General features: G+C 38.2%; 1 protein-coding gene across 6 annotated transcripts in view; it reads left to right on the top strand.

Moving 5' to 3' along the window:
• Positions 1 to 27,105, top strand: part of tweek (transmembrane protein KIAA1109 homolog tweek) — a 278,923-nt gene that overhangs the window by 102,089 nt on the left and 149,729 nt on the right. For all 6 annotated transcript variants that reach the window (XM_069846680.1, XM_069846681.1, XM_069846682.1 and 3 more), the window contains 10 exons: positions 286 to 388; positions 2,091 to 2,270; positions 3,808 to 3,928; positions 5,858 to 6,128; positions 9,236 to 9,379; positions 12,644 to 12,848; positions 16,935 to 17,143; positions 19,253 to 19,481; positions 22,345 to 22,642; positions 25,311 to 25,491. In XM_069846680.1, the coding sequence (XP_069702781.1) occupies positions 286 to 388; positions 2,091 to 2,270; positions 3,808 to 3,928; positions 5,858 to 6,128; positions 9,236 to 9,379; positions 12,644 to 12,848; positions 16,935 to 17,143; positions 19,253 to 19,481; positions 22,345 to 22,642; positions 25,311 to 25,491 (1,941 nt within the window). The remainder of the gene's footprint in view (positions 1 to 285; positions 389 to 2,090; positions 2,271 to 3,807; positions 3,929 to 5,857; positions 6,129 to 9,235; positions 9,380 to 12,643; positions 12,849 to 16,934; positions 17,144 to 19,252; positions 19,482 to 22,344; positions 22,643 to 25,310; positions 25,492 to 27,105) is intronic.

Raw genomic sequence — 27,105 nt, forward strand, 5'->3', positions numbered from 1 at the left:
ATCACCAACTTATGACCTGGCTGGAAGCCCGAGAAAATTTTGAGTTCTATTACTTTGTTTATTTGACTACCATACAAGTGTTAAACTATTGTCATTACTATACATGATATTATCTACATTGATATACAACACTTTTAAGACTGCCTCTATTTTACGCGTTTTGTTATGTATTCAGAAGGTGCAAAAGAATGTCTTTGTCAAACTGCACATACTATTATCTTGTTGTGCCCACTTTCATGTTTTCAACATGTCTCTCAATTGGTTTGCTTGTTTTTATTCTTCCAGGCAAGTTGCAACAACTGGACTCAATCATCTCTCCCATCTGGCTGTGATGCTTTCACGGTTCCTCTTTTCCAGCGTACAGAGGAGGGCAGGCTGATCTACATCGGTATGTAGGCTGGAAGTGAAAGCAGAAAGAGAATATTGCTAGCAATATTGAAAGTGGAATCCAATGAGTACAGTCTAGCTAATATCGTGGAAGGAATGTACTGTGAACATTGTCAATTTTGTATGGAGATCTAACAATGGTTTCGGCTTGGGCTTCTGAACATTTCCATTCTTAGACCACTAAATTGAGGAATGACAATTTGTGAATATAAATGTTGTTTGTTATCTTATATAGAAACATAACGAGTTGTAAAAAAATGTTGTTGTTGTTTTCTAATGCCAGGCATTTGACAATAAAGTCATTTGACCTCTTGCACTCCAATATTTTTCAAAGATATTGTCATGGTCAGCCACTGAAGCACAAATTTTGAGATGTTCTCGATCCATTTCTTGATGAGTTGTAAAAAAAAATTGATTAGAGTATTTTCAAAGAATGAGTTATGACAGGATGTCCCAGTGGATATGCGAGTACCAAATTACTTTATTATTTTATTTATTTAATTAATTAATTAATTTAACTAGCTAGCTAGTGAGTACAAATTAAAATTATAAAACAAAAATGTTTCTAGCCACTACTGTAAGACCAGGCTCATGTACGGTGTAGTTTTAGCCAGTGATATAACATAAAATTATTATTATTATTGTTATTGTTTTCGTTCACGCTCTCTTTGTTGTTGTTATTGTTATTATTATTATTATTATTATTATTATTATTATTATTATTATTATTACCGGTATTTTGTTTGCAACCCCTCCTCTCCTCCCCCCATCAACCGCTCTTCAGATCCCTAGAGGACCACAGTTCCTTGGTTGAGAATCACTACATTATGGCAGTTTTAGATACTTTTTTTTCCCTCTTTTATTTCTCATATTAAATTTTGTCAGCTCTTATTACTGTTGAAGATGTTGTTTAATTTACTGTTTGTTATTTTTATAACGGTACCGGTACATGTTTTCTTCTTAAAAAAGTCACAATTGAAAAGTAATAAATTAATGAAAAACATTCAAGCAACTAATAAATACTCATGGGGATAATGTATGATAAAATTGCTAAATGTGTTTCCTTTTTATAGTAATAAATTATATTTAAATTGAACTAGAAGTAAATATTTAAAGCCATATAGTGGTAAATAAAAGAGGTTATTAAATTTACAATAAATACTGTATATATGCAAATACTCCGTGCCATCGAATAATCCGCGCACCCTAATTTTAGGAGAGGAAATTAAAAAAAATATATAAATAAAATTGACTGTAATTTCTGTTTTATATACAAGAAATTAATCCTGCATAATGATGTACTTCAAAAGTGAATAAAATATCAATTTGTTTTAAGAAACTCATCATAATTTTCATATGGTCTTGTAGAAGCATCTGGGACCTCTGTTCATCATCACTTTTGTCATTATTAGCGGAAGAATCATTGTCATCGCCACCTTCTCATAGAGTGTAATTGTCAGTTTTGTCAAGTGAATTTGTGATACTGCAAAGCTATTCATCATCACTTTCATCGTCATCATTAGCAGAAGAATCATTGTTGTCATCGCTATCTTCCCATAGAGTGTCATCCTCAGTTCCATGAAGTGAATTCGTGATACTGCGAAGCGGTACCAACCTTATTCCGGAAAAAATATGTGCAGAGTATTTGTGTATATACGGTAATTTTTTATTTTTACTACATTCGTATTTCTGTTATTTTTCAGGTGGAAGATACAGTCCAAAATTTGAAACTCTGACTGAAGGGTTCACATCGCTCAAGATGATCACGAGGTTAAGTGGAGACCACCATGGAACTCCTCCACCCCCTAGTAAAACACCCACCCATCCCTACGCCTGGGATGAGTCTGCCTTCTTGGGCTCTGAGTCAGATGATCTAGAGACAGGTAACATTGTCTTAACATACATGTACCAATTTCAATATTCCGAAATAATTTTTATTGAACCAAAGAGTGCATTTATGTGACAAACAGCATTGCAGCCTTGAAGTTGTAATGCAATTTAAATTTCTGTGCACATGGCATAATAATTTCTGTTGTCAGATTTGGCATTATTATAATTTAGAAATGTTTTGTACGTCTTACAGGTATATTGCTATGGTATAAATAGAGTTTTAGGTAAAAACGTAATACGGCGAACGCTAAGCTCTGCCCACGACCCCTTTCCACTTTTCCCCTACTAGCTCACCACACACTCTATGTGATAGGCTAGTGTTGTGTCAAATGCACATTTCATGTGGGTGGGGATAACTTCCCCTACTGGCATTCGCCGTATTACGTTTTCGCCGAGTTTTAATAATAATAATAATAATAATAATAATAATAATAATTTCTTATTTATTTATTTATTTATTTATTTATTTATTTATTTAATGCGCTGTACAACAGCCAGTGGCCAATTACAGTTCAGCACAAATATAACAAAAAACATAAAACAAAAATAATTATTACAAATAAATATAATTACAATTAATTACAATAATGACGATGAATGGATAACTAAGAATACTATGAGACAATGTTAATTGAGTATAATGCCTAAAATAATACATAAATGATAAATCGTTGCCAAGAGCAAACAAAGTCTATACATTGAAGGGATCGAATTCGCAGCCATGCATGTTGGCATTTTTAATGCATCTGGAGACTGGTGAAAGAAATTTCGAATTTCTAATATAGAAAAGTTTGTGGGCTCTCATATCTTTTGTTGGTTAATAATAATAATAATAATAATAATAATAATAATAATAATAATAATAATAATAATAATAATAATAATGATAATGATAATGATAATGATAATGATAATATCATCTCCTTTATCTCATAGCAGGAGCATAGGGCATTCACAGAATATCTCCATCAGATTCCATTCTGCATCATCTCCTTCCATGTTTTCCCTTCCTTCATAATTGCCTTAATTTAAAATTGAAGAGTCCACTGCAAGACTGTCAAATTATAGCTTAAGACATATAGAATGTAATACAGAGTTATATGGCGTTAACACTGATAGTCATTGTCCAGTAATGATTGTAAAATCACAGTTAAGCTTTGAGCGCTAAGCATTTCAAACTTTCAATTGCTTCTCATGCAAAATGTATTCCAAATGACATCCATCATTCTTGCAGTGGACTCTTCAATTGTACGTCTCCATGTTTGTTTTGGCCCTCCTCTTGCTCTGTTCCTTTGAGCATTCCAGTCTAAAACCATCTTTTAATAGATTCATTGCTTTACCTTAATGTATATCTTATCCAATTCCATTTTCGTTTCTTTACTTCTAATTTTATTTATGTTTTTTTCCTTATAAATAAAGTCTTAATGAAACTTAAAATCTCTTTAGTGTCTTTAATGTTATCTGTTTCCCCATCAAATTAGAAATGTATAATTTGTTAATTTTTATTGCATGCTTATCTTTATGACGCAGGGTGTGAGGAAGAACTGCTGGCACTTCAGAATGAGTATGGCACACGAACAACCCTGATACTCAAAATGAAAGGAGACGTCGATATCATGTTGAGTCCTCTGGTGCTGGAATCGTTGCAAAGGTATGAGAATGAAACCCTTGAGAGGGTAAGTTCAAATGGGCTAAGAAACATCGTTAAGTATACTTAAAGTTAGTATCATGAAGTGTTCGCGTAGGCTTCCACGACTGGTGTGCATGGTCTGTGGATAAGCTTCGGGGCTTCTACCCTGTTGTCTTGGTGTTGGTGGCTGACGTTTCGACCACTGTGTTGTCATCTTCAGAGCAGTTGGATAAGGAAATAGTCTGCGAGCTTATATATATACTGGGTGTTCAGTTCAAAGCGTGTCATGGCTCGCTGTATGCCGTCATGTGGCTAGCCGATGAGCCTAGAGAATTCAATCTTCCTACACTCCCGCAGAGGTGTATAACCTATGAGGCAGAGAAGTTGCCTAGCAAGTACGGCGTTCATTCTGAAGAGTACGTACCGATACGTACGGTAACGCCGGTTGTGGCAGGAATGTGAACTGTTTGGAAATACGTACTATCGGGATATGGGGAGAGGGTTAAGACGATTACTTACGTATTTGTTGGCATTAACTTCGACGGTCAACATGGACACGGAGCATTTGATTTGTGTTGTGGAATGTTACTGTACGCAACCAATGATAAAAATACCCTGCGTACGACTTGCCGGCGCAAAACACAGTTCGAAAGAGGTTATGGTAGCACACAGACCGTACAGACCGCCATCTGTTGCTACGACGTTCAAGTTATACCGTACACGTTCTCAAGTTCAGATTGAAGAACGCCTTAAATAATAGGCAACTTCTCTAACATATAAGCTGAAACTCGCTTCAAATCGGTGACCCAACAACAGTGACGTCATGACACACTTTGAAATGAACACCCAGTATATATATATATATATATATATATATATATATATATATATATATATATATATATAGAAGGTGTCGAACCAAATGGAACCAAAGCATCGCATAAAACTTTAGCACATTTATGTAAAGAGGCAGAAATCAGTCAATCAATCAATCTGGTGCATCAAACCAATTTTTTTTGGCCTCAATCACAAAGAAAGTGAAGAATTAAGTAACCGAAAGAAGGAAAGGAAATATTGCAATTATATTTTTAACTACAGATATAGATGGGGAATTGTGATTCTGATTTTAATCAATTATTAATATTGTCCTAATGTAATATCCCGATACAAAAATGTAAGAATTTTATTACTATACTTAACACTTTCTAACTATGATTTGTGTTATGCTTTGTTACCAGTATTCATTTGCAATCGAAAATAGAGATTTCAATTTGTACCATTTTATTTCCTGTCAGTTTGCTTATTTCGTCCCAAGTATTTTCTCGCGCATTATTATAATATAATTTATGCATCTTGTAATAGAGGAAAGGATAATTTTGAAGAAGCTTAATTAATTTTTCTTTATCCATGTTATCTAAGCTAATTATTCTCATATACGAAATGTGTGTGTGTGTATCTAATGCTCTGGATTTAACAATGAAGTCATGATCCTTCTTGCTTCCCAATATTTTGATGGAAGGTCCACAAATGTCCTAAGAGTTTCACAATCAGCCAGGTGCTCCATCTCCATGTCCTCTTCTCTGGTGCACAGTAAGATATACGAAATGAACATAGTCTTCAAATTCACTGAAAACAATATTGCTGTCAGAATCAGCCAGAATGCTTATTATCATTTGTTTTCTTCGAAAACCCACGAGAACATAGATCACACCCGAAATAAAAAAGTTCTGTCCGGCAGTGGAAAATTATTCCTGTCAAAGAATTCTTTTTGATTCCATATGATTCCATGCATCAGCTTCTGCTAGCTTCCATTTAAATACTTGGAGATGGAAAATTCTGTTCATTTCGATTCTGCTAAGTGGGAGTGGCCCTTAAGAGGAGCCAAGAAAGAACTCTGGTAGTCAAATAGTAGCAGCCATCGAATTTTAATAATTTTATTACGTTTTGCAGGTTTATTGATGCTGTTACTCCAACGCTAGCCACCCTGCACCCCCTCACTGTGCTGAACCACCTGCATGCTGAATGCATATCGCAGGTGGAGGCTGCGAACATCCTGAAGCGTGACCAGTCACTGTCCTACCTGAGTCAGTTCCAGGCCAGCAGCAAGCGCAGCACCGCAGAGCGCAACGTGAGCTCCCCCACTGGCCAGGGCATGCTGCAGGCGAACGTGTACGAGGAGTCTGTCTCCACCCAGACACAGGGCACCATCATGCTGCCAAAGGTGGGAACTTTTTAATTAGTGGTTTGTTTATTCCTTTAGTCATGTATTAATTTTATGGAGCTAGAGCTCCTTGCTTTCATGACCTCGGCACTACTGGGTGTTCATTTCAAAGTGTGTCATGACGTCACTGTTGTGAGTCAGTGATTTGAAGCGAGTTTCAGCTTTTATGTCAGAAAAGTTGCCTATTATTCAAGGCGTTCAATCTGAACTTGAGAACGTGTACAGTATAACTTGAACGTCGTAGCAACAGATGGCAGTCTGTAAAGTCTGTGTGCTACCATAACCTCTTTCGAACTGTTTTGCGCGGGCAAGTCGTACGCAAGGTATTTGTTAACATCGGTTGCATACGGCAACATTCCACAACACAAATCAAATGTTCCGTGTCCATGTTGACCGTCCAAGTTAATGTCAACAAATACTTAAGTAATCATCTTAACCCTCCCACCATATCCTGACAGTAAGAAAAAAACTCACCTCAGTACGTGTTTCCAAACAGTTCACATTCCTGCCACTACAGGCGTTACCATATGTATTGGTACGTACTCTTCAGAATGAACGCCGTACTTGCTAGGCAACTTCTCTGGCACATAGGTAATACACCTTTGTGGAAGTGTAGGAAGATTGAATTCTCTAGGCTCATCGGCTAGCCACATGACGGCATATGGCGAGCCATGACACACTTTGAACTGAACACGCAGTAGAATGAGGTGGTCTACTCCAACTGCCTTTTACTTATGGAAAATACCCAGTACTTAATTTGGCAGAAGGTTGAGTGAACTATGGAAACGTTCCTGAAGTTTTGGTAATAATAAAATTTCTTCCACCATCCAGGATTGAACTCGGGATCTTCCAGACATTACCATTTGTGCTGCAACTGAGCTACCCTGCCGCCTCATTCTGGTGCATATTTATTTATTCATTTTTCGATGATGAATGTATTTTTAAATTTATTTACAGTTTTATCAGCATATTCTACAATGAATTAATTAATTAATTGATTAACATATAATAATTATTTATTTCATTTTTACATATTCTTTCTAACGCTTAATGACTCATTTTTTCCTGTATATATATTATATATTCTTTGTCCCAAGCCGTGGCGTCGCGGTCTAAAGCATCCCGCCTAGGACTCGCATTACAGAATGCGCGCTGGTTCGAGTCCTCATGGGGGAAGAAATTTTCTCATGAAATTTCGGCCAGTGTGTAGGACCGGTGCCCACCTAGCATCATGATGCATTTGGGGAGCTATGATAGTTAGCGAAATCCGGTTGCAAATCCCAGCTATAACGGCTAGGGGGATCATCGTGCTAACCACACGATACCTCCATTCTGGTTGGATGATCGTCCACCTCTGCTTCGACATGTGGGCGTGAGGCCAGCAGCCGGCTGGTCGGTCTGGGCCCTTCACGGGCTGTAGCGCCACGAATTATTTATATGTATTATGTATTCTTTAATTTATAGAGAGAAGGATTTGATTAAATCATCAGCCCTCCAGTGAGGGTGACCACAAGGATCCTTAATACAGACAGAGCAGTTATGTTTTTAAGTCGTTAATTAAAAAAAAATAAATAAATAAATTTTGAATTTCGGATTCGCTTGATCCAAAATGTCATATTGACAAAATTAGCTTTCTTGAAAATTGTCTTTTTTGATTTATTCTTTTATTTATACATTCATTCAGTTGTAATAAATAAATTAGATATTGATAAGCTTATTTGTTCATATGACCACTTAATTTTTATTTATGTATTTTCTAATCTATCCCTGCATTAATTTGTTTATGTATTATTATTTTTTACTTATTTATTTAGTGACTTGTTTACTCATAATTGTTTCTATATTTATGCATGCATGCATTCATTCATTTAACTTAAGTTACTCATCATTTATGTTGTTGTTGTTTTCTAATGCCAGGCGTTTGACAATAAAGTCATTTGTCCTCTTGCACTCCAATATTTTTCAAAGGTATTATCATGGTCAGCCACTGAAGCATAGATTTTGAGGTGTTCCGAATCCATTTCTTGGTTTGAGTACTTTTCAAAAGAGTTTTCACTCCAAAAAAATGACAAGTTTTAGCCGATTTAAGTGAACACCATATTTTAACGTTTTGGTGGCTACTTCATTCACACGCAACCCCCAGAATGTCTGGAGGACCACACCTGCTGTTGGTCGACGGGTCCATTGGACCTAGTTCTTTCATTTGTTAATTAATTTATTCATTCGTAGATTCATTTAGTAATTTCTTCATTCTCTTATCAATGCATTAGTTTATTTAAGTGTGTGTTTATATGATCATTTTCGTATTTATTTATTTATCTTTGCATTTTAATTAGTTAAATAATTTCATTACATGTTCAGGAGTTTTTTAATTTTGTATTAAGTTTTTCTGTTTATTCATTCGTTTTGTTTATTTACTAATTTATTTATTCATTCATTTCTTTGGTAATTTACTTTGAATTAATTTATTCATTAATTTATTTCATTTACATGTCATATAGTTATATATGGTATGTAAATATATTTGTTAACTTTATATACGTTCTTTTATTTGTTTACTTCATTAAATTAATTATGAAGTGGGAGAAGAGAGTAAAGGGGTAGAATGAGGGAGAGTAAGAGTGTGTGTGTATGTATGTGTGTGTGTGTGTGTGTGTGTGTGTGTGTGTTTGATTATGATTGTACTTGTGTGTGTGTGTGTCACTCATGTTATTTTCTCTTAATCATGTCAGGAAATTAATTACCTACTTTAGTATTCTTTATACTGGAAAGTAGTTTTGTATTTCTATACATTAATTTAAAGTGGCATGTTAAGTTGGAAGAGCCTATCTGGTATTCAAGATTAGAAGTGGTAGTGTTGCTGGGAAATAGTTTTCGTTGGCTTTTTTCGTTATAAATATGTAGACACTTTATTAAAAAGACGACGTTTAGAATGTTTCATCTCTTCATCATGCATAGTTTTATGACAGAAAGGAATGACGGTTTGTCACTTGGAATCCATGTACATAAACTGATTTTTTTCTTTAATATTCGTAGTAATATTTATAAGACTTGCTCTGTGTATTGTGTCATGTGCCTGAAGTTCATGAATATTTTGTCCTCCACAGGTGAACATAACCTTGCTCCAGGCGTCAGTTGTGGAAGAAATGATTTCGTTTTCAGCTTTAGACAATATTCGGGACCTGACGTGTGTGTCTCTGTTTGCTGTGTGCTTCGATGCGGTGACTGCGAAATTTCATTGCTCCAAGCAGGTACAAACTATCCTTACACTTAGTCATACGTGGTACAGTCATTAAGTTTTAATACTGAGCGCATAGTGGCGTTGTGGTGCACTATAGCGCATAGGTGGCGCCATGGTATGATACCTTATCAGTTAGTCTCTCGACCCAACAAGAGACAGTTGAGTGCATGCACTGTAAGCAGAACTACGGTCTTTGTTGTGACGGTGATTCGAATGCGCGCGTCGGAACTCGAGTATGTTGCAGTTTGAGCAACGGGCAAACGTCACGTTCTGTCAGAAATTAGGCGAAACTGCTATAACCGATCATAACTGGAGACGAAACATGGTGTTTCCTTTACGATCCGCAACTGAAGCGACAATCCGCCACCTGGAAAACGCCATTATTCCCACGACAGAAAAATCCGCAACAAGACAGGTCAAAAGGCAAGGTGATGCTTTAACAGTTTTTTTTTATTCAAATGGAATTGTTCACATAGAATTCATCCCACAAGGTGCAACTGTAGACAAGATCCTCTACAAAGAGATTCTTGGCCGTTTAAGCAATTCAATTCGTCGTAAGCATCCTGAGCTTTGGCATAGGAAGAATTGGCTGTTGCTACACGACAACGCCCCTGCACATCGCTCCATCTTTGTCCAAGAGGAACTTGCAAGGCAACAGGTCGCTGTTTTGCCACACCCTCCGTACTCACCTGATCTCGCACCATGCGATTTTTTTTCTCTTTCCCCTCATGAAATCAATCCTACGAGGGCGTAATTTTTATGCGGCCGAAAAGGTCATGACTGCCACAAGAGAAGCCGTACGGCATCTTCCTGCCAACATCTTTCAGCGGTGCTTCCAGCAGCTACACCAACGTTGGCAGACGTGCATAGCGGCCAACGGCGACTATATTGAGGGAGGATGTCGATCTGTTTAAGTGTACGCCGTATCATGCGGCATCTTCTGAGACATCCAGATTCTTATGAGTGCCTACCCTTCAGGCGTTAGTGTCAGAACTTAATGACTGTACCACGTAGTTTCAATTAATTAATTGTTCAATCACTTTTTATTTATTCTTGGATTCATTTATAAATTCGGTTTTTTTTATTATTATTTACTATTCAGTCATAGATTTCATTTTATTATTTGTTCATCCATTTATTCCTAAAATCTGCATCGACTCCATCATGTATTCATTTGTTCTTCTATTTATAAATGCAATTGTTTATTTATTTTTTGTACTCCAGCATTATAAACAATCTTTATCTTTAGTCACAATCGTGCAAAATATGCCTCATTTTTGTACCAGAGCTGTAAAATATTACCATGCCATCGTGTCATCGTGGCTAACAAGAAAGACAGGCTATGGTGCGAATCGGAGTCACATGGTTATCTCGGTCCAGTCATGGCCATTATGACAATCACTTAATATAACTACATGTTGAAATTTCTAAAAAAACAAAGAAATTGCTATATTAAACTCCTGTTAAACATGCATTTATATTATATAAACTATACTCGCGATGCTCTTATTCCCGGCGTGACTCCTTCTCTTTGCTTATGTCTTAGGAAGTCAAGGCTCTATAAAGTCTTGGTAGGTAGTATCGTTCGCCATTTTTGTTCTTTCGTTGCCGAGCTACCAGACGAGGCATCCATTTGCCACAACGTTAAACATTATCATGTTGTAGCTCCTATGATAATAAATCAAACGCACTGTAATTGAGCAAATAATTGGGCGGCAAATAACGTCCTCGTGTGCTTTCTGCGAACGACAACGAAAGAGCCAAAATGGCGGGCGATTATATTAAGTATTTATCCAGCCTTAGGAAATGTATAATGTCTTCATCAGCGAATCACAAGATGCACACGTTTAAATGTAGCTGACCTGCAATGCGATTGGCTGCCGGAAATTAGAGCGACGGGACTATAGTTCAATGTTGGCCATGTCAAAACTAAAAATGTAATGTCGAGCCGTAGCCTGTCTTTCTTGTTAGCCATGTTGTGTCATGAAGTTAATATTATGAAACGATTTGCCATGCTGTAATATTCAATACATCATAGTTGTCATAGCAACCTCTTTCTTCATAGACCATGATATCGACATAGTCTAGTATATACAGTCGCGAAGCTCAATACGTAGTAAATATGCAAACATGAGATAGTTGGTCACCACTAGGATCGCTAATATCTCCTCATTACAGGCAATGCAAAATAGTACTGTCACAGTCTATTGTTTCTAGCACCCTCAAAACTCAAGCTTCGTGACTGTATATAGTGGACTGTGATATCGAACTATCCATCATTACAAATTCGATGTCACATCTTATTAATTGTTTTATAATGCTCTCGTACAAGAAATAATAATAATGTGTGAAGCACGTTTATAATGTTACTGCATTCGTTAAAATTAGAAAACTTCCTTCACATATGTAAATTTTACATTGTAAGCTTATCTTGCAGAAATTATTTTACAAAATGACAATATTAATATGTTCTTTATCTTAGACCATCATCATCATCATCATTATCATCATCTTCTCCTTCTCCTTCTCCTTCTCCTTCTTCTTCTTCTTCTTCTTCTCCTTCTTCTTCTTCTTCTCCTTCTTCTTCTTCGTCTTCTTCTTCTTCCTCCTCCTCTTCCTCCTCCTCCTCTTCCTCCTCCTCCTCCTTCTTCTTCTCCTTCTTCTCCTTCTCCTCCTTCTTCCTCCTCCTCCTCCTCTTCTTCTTCTTCTTCTCCTTCTTCCTCCTCCTCCTCCTCCTCCTCCTCTTCTTCTTCTTCTCCTCCTCCTTATCCTTCTTCTCCTCCTCCTTCTTCTTCTCCTCCTCCTTCTTCTTCTCCTCCTCCTCCTTCTTCTTCCTCTTCCTCTTCTTCTTCTTCCTCTTCTTCATCCTCTTCTTCTTCTCCTTCTTCTTCCTCTTCTTCTTCCTCTTCTTCTTCATCCTCTTCTTCCTCTTCTTCTTCCTCTTCTTCTCCTTCTCCTCCTTCGCCTCCTCCTCCTCCTTCTTCTTCTTCTTCTTCTTTAGCGCAGTGTGGGCCTTGGCGTCCTCTACTGTACGCCTCTAATCATCTCTGTTTCCATCCTCTAATCCTCATTGCAGCAAGATCTGTCTCTATACAGTCCAATCATCTTGTTCTTGGGCAGTCTTCTCTTCTCCTTGAGTGAAGTCTTCCTTTAAACAATATCTTAGACCTTACCTTCTTTATTGGTGAATCTCTTATACTTTTTATAATTGCTTTTCCAATTCCCGGTCTTCACTTGTAAGTACGCCATTACTAATTAAGAATGTTTGTTGAAGGCTCGAGAAGTTGTCCAGACTTTTCATCACCCAGCTGTCCAGCCTAGTGGGCACAAGAAATCTAGTGGAAGTGGCAAAACAGGCAAACCTTTTCTTCTGGGACATCAGACAAATCCAGGAAACACGGACATGCCTGGAGGGGAGCCAGTGTACATAGAGACGTCCGAGAAACAGCAGGAAGAAATGGTTTTTACCCTCAACATCAGTGAGTTGCTTTAACTTTATTATTTTATTTAAAGTAAAATATTTTGAAGAATTCGTTCACTCCCTTATAGCTAAGACATAGTTGAAAACAAAATTTGTTTTCTGTCTTTAGATTACTTACTTCTAATTCATCGAATTGATTATATCTTGTCATTACATTGGATCAACTTCTTATCAGGCAATGGAGAGATTTCCTAATTTTAAATTGTAAATTTGACAGTTTTTTTTTTATTAATGGCGGATACTTGACTATTCGTCATTCACCCATATGAAGCCAGTTGTGTAGACCAATTTACCGACAGAGTCGTTGCCCAGGGTGCGCAATAGGAGGCTGGTCTACGCTACACCCGCGATGAGATGAGATGGTGGAGATTTGTTGGGTTGTCACAGGGAACCAGAGGTCCCAGAGAAAACCCCTGTGTTACCTGGACCATGGGCTTGTCCAACAAAAGTTATAAATTTGACACTGTAGACAAAATAGTATACATCTTGATTACACAACTTTTAACACTGTATCACTTCGGAATATGTATGATAAGAACTTTCTTGTGTTAAATTTTAACGTACCTTGTTAACATGTTTCGACCTATTTTCGATCATCTTCGGAACTGGTCGTTGTTGGTCTTGGTGCCTCTTGTTTCCTGTGTGGGTGTGTTCGTAGTGTAGAGTCAAAGAGTGTATGTGTTTTGAAATTGAGTTGTGTGTTGAGAATATCGTTAGGGTGTGTTTTCGTGCGTCTGAATATTTCATATTGTTCTAGTGTGTTTAGTTTCTGGCTTTTTGGTTGGATGTGCAGTATTTCCATGTCTGTGTTGATGTCTCTGTGGGTGTGGTTGGCATTTGTGATGTGTTCTGCATATGTGGAGGTGTTTTGTAATTTTGTTATGATGTCTACATAGGACAGACAGGCAGATCATTTCAAACACGTTACAAAGAACACATCACAGCCATAACAAAATTACAAAACACCTCCACATATGCAGAACACATCACAAATGCCAACCACACCTACAGAGACATCTACACAGACATGGAAATACTGCACATCCAACCAAAAAGTCAGAAACTCAACACACTAGAACAATATGAAATATACAGACACACGAAAACACACCCCAACGATATTCTCAACACACAACTCAATTTCAAAACACATACACTCTTTGACTCTACACTACGAACGCACCCACACAGGAAACAAGAGTCGCCAAGACCAACAATGACCAGTTCCGAAGATGACCGAAAATAGCAGTGGCGGCTCCTGCATATTTCTTAAGAGGAGGAAAGAAGTTAACAGCTCTAAATGACACCTTCTTGAATGAAACATGCATACATGTAAGACCAGGTAGTGTTGGGGTTGGCCGTCCCTTCTGTATAGCAATAATCTGTTCTTGTAAACTGAGTTTCCTAAATTGTCCAAAATATATTATGTTTTCACTTCCATTCATTGTTGAATAATTGCACAAATTAACAATTACAAGGAAATTCACAACCTCGCAGCATTTTTCGAGCACACTACAGCATCACACGTGTTGGAAGAGACTAGCTACTAACTCGTAACCAGAACCGTTTTACAGAAATGGGAATGGGAAATAATCTGAGGAAAGCGAGAACACTGCACCCATCCACGTGGTCTATGTTGCCACATGTACATTTTACAAATTCAGTATCACATGCTTTTGAATAATGTCAGTTCTTGTAAAGTCATACTATCATTATTGTTCAAAGCTGCCGGTGGCCGATTAATTTTTATGTTAAAAATTATGTAGTTTGGAGTACCTACTTTCAGTTTCAAATATATTTGTACAAAACTGACAACTTGGCTGTTGCCCTGTCTAGTAAACAATGAATAGAAGTGAATTTCAGGGGCCAACCACGTAAAACTACTTCCTCTTTGTTTTACATAAACCCGACTTTAACTTTCAAATATCCACGAAAGTTTCAAACCATGAATAAGTAGCCTATATAAAGTGCAATGAATAATATTTTTGATTTATAATTTTAAAAAAAGTTTACATGGTGTCTTTCATAGCGTTGCGTTAAAACTGTTTTTATTGTGCCTCCTCCTAGATGTGTTATAGTCCGGTTGAATGCAACATCGTTAGATGGCAACGGCAGCGAGCTTGCTGCACGACCAGTCGGTTTCTATTTCCCGCCCATGACTGATTCAGAGGAGGATCTCCTCCCTCTTCCTTCATTTACTTGCTTTAAAACTCTGCTTCTTTCTCTGGCCGCTAGTGCGGTGTTGTCTATGTGTGTTAACTGCAGTAGAGGAGGAATGGAGTGCCTTTCCTCTACACAGACAATCTCGCATCTTTCTCACAGTTTTCTACAGCACATGAGCGCGCGTCGTTTAAAACTCGATCAACCGAGTTTTTCTTATAGCTGTGAACTTAAAAATTATCGAATCTTCCTCGAATTTCAAGGCATATATTTAATTTGGTATTTACTTTCAAAAGAAGAAAATGTGAGGAGGACGTTCCTCCCTTCCCTCCCCCGAGGAACCGCCACTGGAAAATAGGTCGAAACATGTTAACAAGGTGCGTTAAAATTTAACACAAGGAAGTTCTTATCATACAAATTCCGAAATAGTATGTCAAATATGGTGAAGAAATAGAAAGTTCAACATTCCGTTTTTACAGTGTAAGTTCATGACTTTTTTCTGGGCTATTTCGTTAATGGTCTTACATTATGTAAAGTTAAAAAATGAATGTGTTGTTTTTATACATAAATTTATTATAGCAGTGTTAAAATCCTATATTCTATACCCAGGAAAACACATGGTATATAGTTCATAAAGTGAAGTTTGTGGGATTGTAGGACAGGACATTTGGAGGCATTTGAGATAAGGAATGCATGTTTGCGGAAGCCTCCTTTCAGAGTTACATAATTTTAAAAGTGATAACTTATGCAGCTAGACAAGTTGCTTGGAATTAGAGGTCCCGTAAACTGAGTTGTATTAGCATAGTGAAATGGTGACGAGAGAGGAGATTGACATGGTCATAATAAGTGGGCCTCAAAACAAACATAAGAATTGCTCTGAACATTTCTTGTGCATAAAATACTGTACTGGGTGTTCATTTCAAAGTGTGTCATGACGTCACTGTTGTGAGTCAGCGATTTGAAGCGAGTTTCAGCTTTTATGTCAGAGAAGTTGCCTATATTCAAGGCGTTCAATCTGAATTTGAGAACGTGTACAGTATAACTTGAACGTCGTAGCAACAGATGACAGTCTGTACGGTCTGTGTGTTACCATAACCTCTTTCGAACTGTGTTTTGTGCGGGCAAGTCGTACGCAGGGTATTTGTTATCATCGGTTGTGTACGGCAACATTCCACAATACAAATCAAATGCTCCGTGTCCATGTTGACCGTCGAAGTTAATGTCAACAAATACATAAGTAATCGTCTTAACCCTCTCCCCATATCCCGAGAGTAAGAAAAAAACTCACCTCAGTAGACTACGTGTTTCTAAACAATTCATATTCCTGCCACTACCGACGTTACCGTACTTATCGGTACATACTCTTCAGAATGAACGCCGTACTTGCTAGGTAACTTCTCTGCCACATAGGTAATTCGCCTTTGCGGAAGTGTAGGAAGATTGAATTCTCTAAGCTCATCGGCTAGCCACATGACGGCATACAGTGAGCCATGACACACTTTGAACTGAACACTCAGTATAGTGTTTGTGTTATAAAACGAACATCAAATGTAAAACACGTTTATTTGAAGTGTCTCAGTTCGTAATAAATGAAATGTAACAACTGATCATGTTTCACTCTTTTTTGTCGCCGCTCCACACTTATTGACCTGAGAAATGATGAAGGAAAAGATCTGTGCTCACCTAATAGAAATTTCGACAGCCCAGTTCAAAAGGGAAACAACTCAAAATTTGAAGTTTTGTGAATTCTTAATTTTAAAGGTTCATGTTGCAGTGTACAAGTGTGTACAAATGCCGAATCTTTGCTAGCTGCTTTAAATAACCCTAATCTGTGTGTGTTTTATGTGCATTATTACTTGAAGGCATATTCATATTTTACCTGAGAATTGCATGCCGTTTATTGTAACAAGTGTTTTGTGAACAGGCAAGATCCATGGCCAGCTGCGTCGCCTAAGGAATGAGTGCTCAATCCTGAAGGACGCTGTGATTACTGCCATTCCGAGCCATTACTCCCGCGTGTTCTTCACTTGTGCTAGGGTCACGTCCCCAATGCGGGGTGTAGACTTCTACGTGCAACAACAGCAGCATCAGCAGCAACAACAAGAGACCCAGCCCCGGGCTCCAGATAGTGGGGTAACTGCAGTCAATTTAGTGGAATAGGAAAAAAAAAATAGTAATAATAATAATAATAATAATAATCCCGTCAACAGTGGGTATTTCACTCCACACATCAACACAGTATTCGTTATTGCACTCCACAGACGACAATGGCAATTCACTTGGGTTATTGAGAACAACAGTGTACTCCTAATCTCAACTAATGTTCACAAAGCACTATTTACAACACAAAACTGTCAGTTCTCAGTTCACAGATCATTTGCCTTAGCTAGTTCTTCTAGCTCATTCACTCAAGTTCACAGTATAACGAACCCAAGACTTGCAGAGACAGTCCACTGAAATTCGAACTCAAGACTAATGGAGACAGTCCACTCCACTCGAACTCAAGTCTTCCAACTGCGTTGCTTCCGCCTGGACGCTGCTCAAGTTCACTCGCGTGTCGAACCTAGACTCCTGGGCGCTGCTGAACTCGCTGTCCAATACCCTAGATCATATATGTAACAGATAACTCCTCGCTACGTTAAAATCGGCAGCACTTTGAAGAGAACAACCGCCAGGATCGCCACTCGTCTGCTGTAAACGAATACGAGATGGCAGCACAGTCGCTAATGCAATTCAAATGAGAATTATGACGTGACTCCTTATGTAACAACTAGATGGCAGCATAGTAAACCTGACAAAAGTTGTTAACCTCAAAGCCTATAAGCTCGACATATCTGTTACATATATGATCTAGGCCAATACTAACAACAACAACTAGCCAGCTCCTTCTTCACGCCTCCTATTTATCACTAAACCATAGTTTCCAGAAACTACGATGCTCGAAATTTCTACTTCTACAGACTTCTGTTCTCGCTGCTTCTTTTCCTGGACGATTCTGTTTGGGGGGTTTCGTTCCCCCCTTCACCTCGCCAGCGCAGCACCTGCAGCTTTGCGTCCCCTTTGCTTCGTACCACACCGCAAATGCCCATGCACCAGATGCGCGCACAACCTCCCCGCGTGCCCTCTCGGACGCGCGTTCGAATCCCGAGGAGCTGTCACAATATTAATGTACTAGTCAGTAGTGGTTTGGTACAACAAAGGTAACAATAATAATAGAAGAATATTAATGACAATAATAACTGTAATTATAGTATATATTTCGTAATTATGCAAATTTTAAGTAAGTTTACAAATTAAATGGATAAAATTTATTGCTCTACAAATTATTATTATTATTATTATTATTATTATTATTATTATTATTATTATTATTGATAAAGGTTTCCTCTATCTATGCCATGGCCCTTTGAGGGCATGAAGGCAGAGCTCCATGCTGTCTTAACTTTGATACTAGAACGAGGTGATGTGGTCGGCACCATGCTCTGACCACCTTTCACCCCCAGAGAAAGACTCGGTACTCAATTCGACAGGAGGCTGAGTAAACCTTAGGACCATTCTGTAGTTTTGGCAACAGAAAAAATCCCGTCACCATCCGGGATTAACTCAGGACCTTCTAGTCCATAGCTATAGTCGCGACGCTGTTATTTCCGGCGTGACTCCGCCACTTTGCTTACGTCTTAGGAAGTGAAGGCTCTATAAAGTCTAGGTAGGTATCGTTCGCCATTTTTGTTCTTTCGTTCCCGAGTTACCATACGAGGAATCTATTTGCCACACCGTTAAACATTATCATGTTGTAGCTCCTATGATATTAAATCAAACGCACTGTAATTCAGCAAATAATTGATTGGCAAATAACGTCTTCGTGTGCTTTCTGCAAACTCCAACGAAAGAGCCAAAATGGTGGGCGATTATATTACGTTTTTATCCAGCCTTAAGAAATGAATAACGTCTTCATAAGCGAATCACAAGACGCACACGTTTAAATGTAGCCGAACTGCAACGCGATTGGCTGCCGAAAATTAGAGCGACGGGACTATAGTTGCGCTACCAACTGATCTATCAGACAGGAAGAAAATGAAGAAATATTCTGTGGTGGTTTAGAATCCTCGTGATTTTTAATTATTGACGAAGGAATAGAAAGTACTGATTGGTATTGAAATGACACGAGAAATAATGTTTATTTATTCCACAGAGATGCTTTTCCTTCTTGTATTTTGTTGCACATGTATATTTTTGCTACAGGTTCGCCACAGTGTGGACGACTCCAGTAACTCAGTGGAAGAGAAACTTGGCTTCATAATGTTCGAATGTGGATTAGAAGGCGTATCACTGAAAGTGGTGAAGAGGTCGCAGTTTGAAAAAGGGGAGAATGGCATAGAAGAAAAGGCAGAGCATGCTGAAACAGATGCCAGCCACACCGACACTGTGAGGTCGAGGGACGAGCTGGAGCAGCAGGCCACGACCACCTCAGGTTCGTTAAAGCACTGCAAATGGTTCAGAGTTAGTCGAATGAGGGTAGATTTGAAGGGTTGACATAATTAGAGTGTTGTAATGGTGGTCGTGGTGGTGTGAGGACAGCGACAATGATGATGATTATGATTATGATTTGTTCTGAACATTATAAATATGAGGAATGTGAATTATATTCCCGTGATAAAGACGAATATGATTGATTATCCTGAACTGATAAATGTGAAGGATGTGAATTATCCTAAAAATGGTAAATACGACGATTATGATAAATATGACGAATATGATTGACTTATCCTGAACATGAAAAATATTGTAACTTTTATTCAACAATAATGTGAGTTTTATTTCTACTTTTAACACACACCCGTCAACAATGGGTATTCCACTCAACACAGCAACACAGTAGTCATTATTGCACTCCACCGAACGACAATGACAATTCACATGTATAGGATGCTTATTTTCCGGGCTAGAGGGCCGTGGTCTGTCAGTGTTACAATCAATCATTTCGTCCACTACTCCAGTGGACATCTTCAGTGGCATGGTACACGTGTGCAGAGAGATCTGCTGTGTGTATCAGGAACTGGCATTGAGACTGGCAGCGCGTCGATATTTAAGATGTGGGACTGTTGTTACTTGTCGTCGCCGCGGTCCGCACCAGTGGCTTCGGTGTTCTGATTGTTTGTTATATTGTCTATTTGTCGGAGAAAGGGTTTGATGTGTGTGCTTCTGAGGGCCGGATACCAAGCTTTGTTAAAGTTGTTTAACCATAAGGAGGAAGGACTCAAGGTCAACACCGACAGACCACGGTCCTCTAGCCTGGAAAGCACGCATCCTATCAACGCCGGCCGTGAAAGCCTACATTCTAAGAAGTCACGTGTATTATTGAGAAGAACAACAATGTATTCCTAATTTCAACTAATGTTCACAAAGCACTATGTACAAAACAAAACTGTCAGTTCACAGTTCGTTCGTCTTGGCTAGTTCTCCTAGCTCACTCACTCAAGTTCACGGTACATTGAACCCCAAGCTTTCCAGATACAGTTCACTGCACTTCGAACCCAAGACTTCCAGTTACAGTTCACTGCACTTCGAACCCAGATCCTCTCCTGGACGCTGCCACAGTTACGGACCCACTGAAGTTCACTGCACGTCGAACTCAGATCCTCGCCGGGTCGCTGTTACAGTTGCGGTCTTCCTCACATCGAACCCCGGTCTCGAAGGTTGGCTTCCTTGCTCGCTCGAAGACTCACGTGTAGACTGACTGACTTCCAAAGACTAACTCGAACTCAGGTCCAACTCGCGTGCTGCCCAAGGCTGGCTCTCTCTCTCTCTCTCTCTCTCTCGCTACTGACTAACTGACTTATGCCGAAGGGTGCTCGCACTTTTATTTATTAAATCACACGTTCTCGATTGTTCTGCCTCGCGAACTTTCTGGGGCTTCACAACACTCGGCCTCCAGACGTTTCCTTACGTCAGTCCCCTCCACTCCGCGTCGGGCCCGTAGCTCTCTCCCTTGCTCCACGCTGCGCCTCAGTGTCCACCGAAGCTCGAGCTCCCGTCCCCGCGCCTCCCTCTCACCCCGTGTCTCGCTGGATACGCGCGTGCACTCCCGAGGCAACTAGAATCTTTCAGCACAGTTGCCACAATATGATGTTGTTGTTGTTTTCTAATGCCAGGCATTTGACAATAAAGCCATTTGACCTCTTGCACTCCAATATTTTTCAAAGATATTGTCATGGTTAGTCACTGAAGCATAGATTTTGAGGTGTTCCGAATCCATTCCTTGATTTGAATTGCACAATGGGCAGTTAGGGGACTGATATATTCCAATTCTATGCAGATGCTTGGCCAAACAGTCATGGCCTGTTGCCAATCTAAATGCAGCTACAGACGATTTGCGTGGTAAATCGGGAATCAACTGTGGATTATGATGCAGAGAGTTCCATTTTTTCCCTTGAGATTGTCGTATCAAATTTTATTTGTTGAAGTCTAAGTATGTAAAGGTAAAAAAAAGGTAAAGGTATCCCCGTAACATGCCATGAAGGCACTTGGGTGGCATGGAGGTAGAGCCCCATGCTTTCCATGACCTTGGCACTAGAATGAGGTGGTGTGGTCGGCACTACGCTCTGGCCGCCTTTTACCCCCGGGAAAGACCCGCTACTCGAAGTCTAAGTATGTAGATTTAATAAATCTTTTCACAGAGTAATACGTAGATTTAGTAACAGGTCTGTAAGTAGCAGTGCTGCCCTTCTTTGCTAAAGCATCCGCATTCTCGTTTCCCAGGATTCCACAATGGGATGGTATCCATTGGAATACAATTCTTTTATTGAGTGATATTAATTGAGAGAGCATTTTAGTTATTTCTGCTGTTTGAGATGAAGGTGTGTGTTTAGAGACTATTGATAGAATAGCTGCTTTGGAGTCTGACAGTATAACTGCATTCCTAAATTTATTGATGTGGCATAGAAGATTCCTGAGACTTTCACTTAATGCAATGATTTCACCATCAAAACTTGTTGTTCCATACCCAAGAGATCTATAAAGTGAGAAGAGACAGCACGTAACACCTGCACCGGCACCTTGTTCTCTGGAGATCAAGCATCCGTCGGTGTATAAATGAAGCCAGTTTTGTGGAGGATACCTAATATTAATTGTCTCTGAAGACAATTGTTTCATTATTTCAGTGTTTACTTCTGATTTCAGTATTTCTTCTGTTAAATTTAGAGTTGCCGCAATATGGTGGTTATGTTTAATATTACGACTGTGACTTATTATCCTGAACATTATACATTTAAGGAATATAAATTAGTTGCTGTTTATTTTTAATTGTGTATATTGATCCTTTTCTTAAACCACAGGAGCGAGCCAGGGCGACAGTGTTACATCCACGTCCGCCACTACAAAAGCAACAAAAGCAGCTTCTGAAGGCACAGGGGCGGGGCCGGGTCCCACTGAGGGCAGTGCTGAGCCTGGGTCTGGGGTTGGCGGCACAACCAACGCCAGCACTCCAGCCCCTGGTGCTGGCACCATCGTGAACCAAACAACTGACGATGCACATGGAAACACTTCCTCCTGCGTCATCGAGTTGCGCACAGTTTGGTTCAATTTTGCTGCACCGCCACGAGCACCGATTACTAGGAAAATCGATTTTACAAGGTATGGTTGTCTCCTCCAGCTTCCATCGTATTTCTTTTAGATACTTGCTGTTGATTGATTAACAGTTTAAAGAGTTCTTTGTATTAATTTTTTTGTCTTTTAGCTTTGTTGTATTCGGACTGTTTTCAACTGCAATGCACTGGAACACTGTTTTGTTCTAGTTTAGAATTATGTTTGTCAGTTCACAGTGAAGAGTTTGTATGAAAGATACTTTTTCATAGAATAACACGGGGAAGTCAACAAAATGGGAAACATAGGGTCGATTGCAGAAATAATATTTGGACAGTTTAATGTTAAACAACGTCAAAGTATGGCTGCCATGTTGCAAAGACGATGTTTAATTGCAGATACTGTTTAAAGCTGAGGTTTAAACACTGACAAGGACACTTTTTAACTTAAGTGAATAATTTGTTAAAGAAGTAATAAATATGTAAATACTGTAAATATTCCGTAAAATTATTTATTTGTTTATTTATTTTTGTATTTATTTAACTAATGTTATTGTTTTCTAATGCCAGGCATTTGACAATAAAGTCATTTGACCCCTTGCGCTCCAATATTTTTCAAAGATATTATCATGACCAGCCACTGAAGCACAGATTTTGAGGTGTTCCGAATCCATTTCCTGATTTGAGTTGCACAATGGACAGTTAGGGGTCTGATATATTCCAATTCTATACAGGTGTTTAGCCAAACAATCATGGCCTGTTGCCAATCTAAATGCAGCTACAGATGATTTTCACGGTAAGTCGGGAATTAACTGTGGATTATGATGCAGAGAGTTCCATTTTTTCGCTTGAGATTGTTTTATCAAATTTTGTTTGTTGAAGTCTAAGTATGTAGATTTAATAAATCTTTTCACAGAGTAATACGTAGATTTAGTAACAGGTCTGTAAGTAGCAGTGCTGCCCTTCTTTGCTGTGTTATGTATTTATTTAATTAATTTATATATTTTAAATATTAACTGAACTAATTAATTAATTAATTAAATTTAATGTATTTTATTGAATTTATTTGTTTATTCAATTTATTTATTTACTTACATATTTATTTAAATACTTATTTACTTATTTTTCTTATTTACTTACTGTTTATTTATTTATTTACTTATTTATTTTATCTTATTTATTTTATTTACCATATTTGTTTCTTTGTTTATGTATTTATTTAACTTATATATTTATTTTATTTGTTTATTTAGTTACTTTATTTATTTATTTGACAATTTGTGGGCTTCATTTGCCATTGCTCCTCTAGTCCAGGCTGCTTGCTTGGAGCTTTAATTGGCACCACAGACCAGTGAGGATACCGGACGTAATTTAGTACTCCTCTTCACTTAACAGTGAATTTTCCGTGTTTATATTTATTCCACATTGAACGATCTAATTATTATTCTTGTGAATGAAATTGCAAAATTACTTTTAACTTACCAGTCATGTTTTGCTCTTATGTGGTAGGTTCTGGGGGAAAACTGGTATGGGAAAGAAACATCTACTTTTTCGTCACACTGACTTCTTCTTCTCTAAAGTATCACTGTCAATATCGTAACATTTCACTATGTCCGATAAGATGGTCTTTTTTTCCATTGAGAAGTTATCTGCTTGTTTACCCATGATGTCTGTGTCATAAGTCTACAGATTTACATTTGATGCTCTCTAAATTAATATCACTCAATAAAAGAATTGTATTCCAATGGATACCATCCCATTGTGGAATCCTGGGAAACGAGAATGCAGATGCTTTAGCAAAGAAGGGGGAGCACTGCTACTTACAGACCTGTTACTAAATCTACGTATTACTCTGTGAAAAGATTTATTAAATCTACATACTTGGACTTCAAACAAACAAAATTTGATAACACAATCACAAGGGAAAAAATGGAACTCTCTGCATCATAATCCACAGTTAATTCCCGATTTACCACGAAAATCGTCTGTAGCTGCATTTAGATTGGGAACAAGCCATGATTGTTTGGCCAAACACCTGCATAGAATTGGAATATATCAGTCCCCTAACTACCCATTGTGCAATTCAAATCAAGGAATGGATTCGGAACACTTCAAAATCTGTGCTTCAGTGGCTGGTCATGATAATATCTTTGAAAAATATTGGAGTGCAAGAGGTCAAATGACTTTATTGTCAAACGCCTGACATTAGAAAACAACAACAACATTTGATGCTGTGTTAATGAAGAGTTTCTATTTGTGGTGATTGGTGAAGAGTTTAATCCAAGATACTGCATATTTCTTCTTCCCAGCTGATGTCGTAACGTAATAATGTCTTGCTGAACACCAGCTGAGCATTGTTTGAACAATGGAAATTCGTACATAACTTAGACGTTTAGGTAGACAGTGTGTAAGGCTTAAAATGGGTCATCGTTTCTGCATTCTGCCCATATTCTTTTAATGGAACTTATACGAACTTATAGATTTTTAAAAATATATTACATTTTTGCATCACACCATAAATATAAAAACATCCAATGTTTTGGAACTACATATCAACTCCTTTCCCTGCTTTTCTGATGATGGAACTGACATGTAGTTCCAAAACATTGGATGTCTTCACATCTATGGCGTGGTGCAAATACATAAATAGCTCTCGCATTACTCTAGTATTGTTTGTTGTTTGTATATTCCATGTAAGCCTTAGTGATTTTGTTGATCAGGTTGGATTGGAATTTGCTGAGCACGGCCTCGCCTGCCATCAACGCGTGGATGAACCCAAGCAACAGGTTCGCAATTCGAGTGGTGCACATGGTGCGCAGCATGTACAGACGCTCAACTGGCATTGTGGCCTGCCTCATGGCCGAGGCATTGGATGTTCAAGGGATTCACATTCCAATGAAGGTGACAGTCCTTGTACATGACTTTGTAAATAATAAAAAAGCAGTATGGTTTAGGATAACCGAATTTACAGAGACTATAATCTCTTACCTGGGAGTTAATTATGTAAAACAAATGTTTAGTGTTAAAAATGAATGCCACAAAGATGACACATAATTTCTCATTATACATTTTACTCATTTCGCAACAAATTTTTTTACAATGTATAGCTTATTTCCTTGAAAATTTGTTTAAAACACAGACTTACTTACTTACTGCTTTTAAGGAACCTGAAGGTTCATTACCACCCTCACATAAGCCCGCCATCGGTCCCTATCCTGAGCAAGATTAATCCAGTCCCTACAATCATATTCCACCTCCCTCAAATCCATTTTAATATTATCCTTCCAACTATGTCTCGGGCTCCCCAAAGGTCTTTGTCCCTCCGATCTCCCAACTAACATTCTGTATGCATTTCTGGATTCGCCCATACATGCTACATGCCCTGTCCATCTCAAACATTTGGATTTAATGTTCCTAATTATATCAGGTGAAGAATACAATGCGTGCAGTTCTGTGTTGTGTAACTTTCTCCATTCCCCTGTAACTTCATCCATCTTAGCCCAAAATATTTTCCTAAGTACTTCATTCTCGAACACCCTTAACCTCTGTTCCTCTCTCAAAGTGAGAGTCCAAGTTTCACAACCATACAGAACAACCAGTAATATAACTGTTTTATAAATTCTAACTTTCAGCTTTTTTGAGGGCAGACTGGATGACAAAAGCTTCTCAACCGAATAATAACAGGCATTTCCCATATTTATTCTGCATTTAATTTCCTGTCGAGTGTCATTTATATTTGTTACTGTTGCTCCAAGATATTTTAATTTTTCCATTATACACCCAAATACGAAGATTAGCTTTCTTTTCTGAATTACACACAAAAAGCATTCTCTATAATATTAAAATTAAGACATTTGACTTAATTTATAAATTGTGTACTGTTTAAGTAGATGTACTTAATTTCTCTCAGATTTATCTAAGATTTATTGTAAACACTATTAATATGATTTTTGTATTTACTAAAACCTGCATTTTAAAAGTGATATGAATGATTTCATTATAGATCTTCTCTTATGATGGATTAATAATAGTTCTTGTTACAGAAAGTAACCAAAAAGTAACTAATTTAAGGAATGGGTAACGAAATTACGCATATTGTTGTGCTTCACTTATTTAATCTTGGCACCACTGCATGAGCTGTGGTGGTCGGTAATCAGTGATTACATATGCAAGTCTAATACAGTCTAGAACATACCTGCACAAACAGCGCTCAACGAGCGCGCACGCTCCTTCGGAGCGGGAGAGCTGTGTTTACTGCTCGCCGAAACGGAGAGGAAGATACGTCAGAATGACATAGACTTGCTATAGGTAGAGGAGAGGGAAACGACCACTCAGTTATCTAGTGGAGTGCAGTGTGTAGGCCTATTCTCAGTAACTGTTTCACGTTGTTTACCTACTGCTACAGTACAGTATGGAGGAATCTAAAAGACGGAACATAACATTTAACATTTAACTATTTACAGCTCGAACTTATTGATCTTCAATGTGACCTAAGGGCTAAAGATCGTTTGAATA

This window comes from Periplaneta americana, chromosome 15, assembly GCF_040183065.1.
Source record: "Periplaneta americana isolate PAMFEO1 chromosome 15, P.americana_PAMFEO1_priV1, whole genome shotgun sequence".
Classification (NCBI taxonomy): Eukaryota; Metazoa; Arthropoda; class Insecta; order Blattodea; family Blattidae; genus Periplaneta; species Periplaneta americana.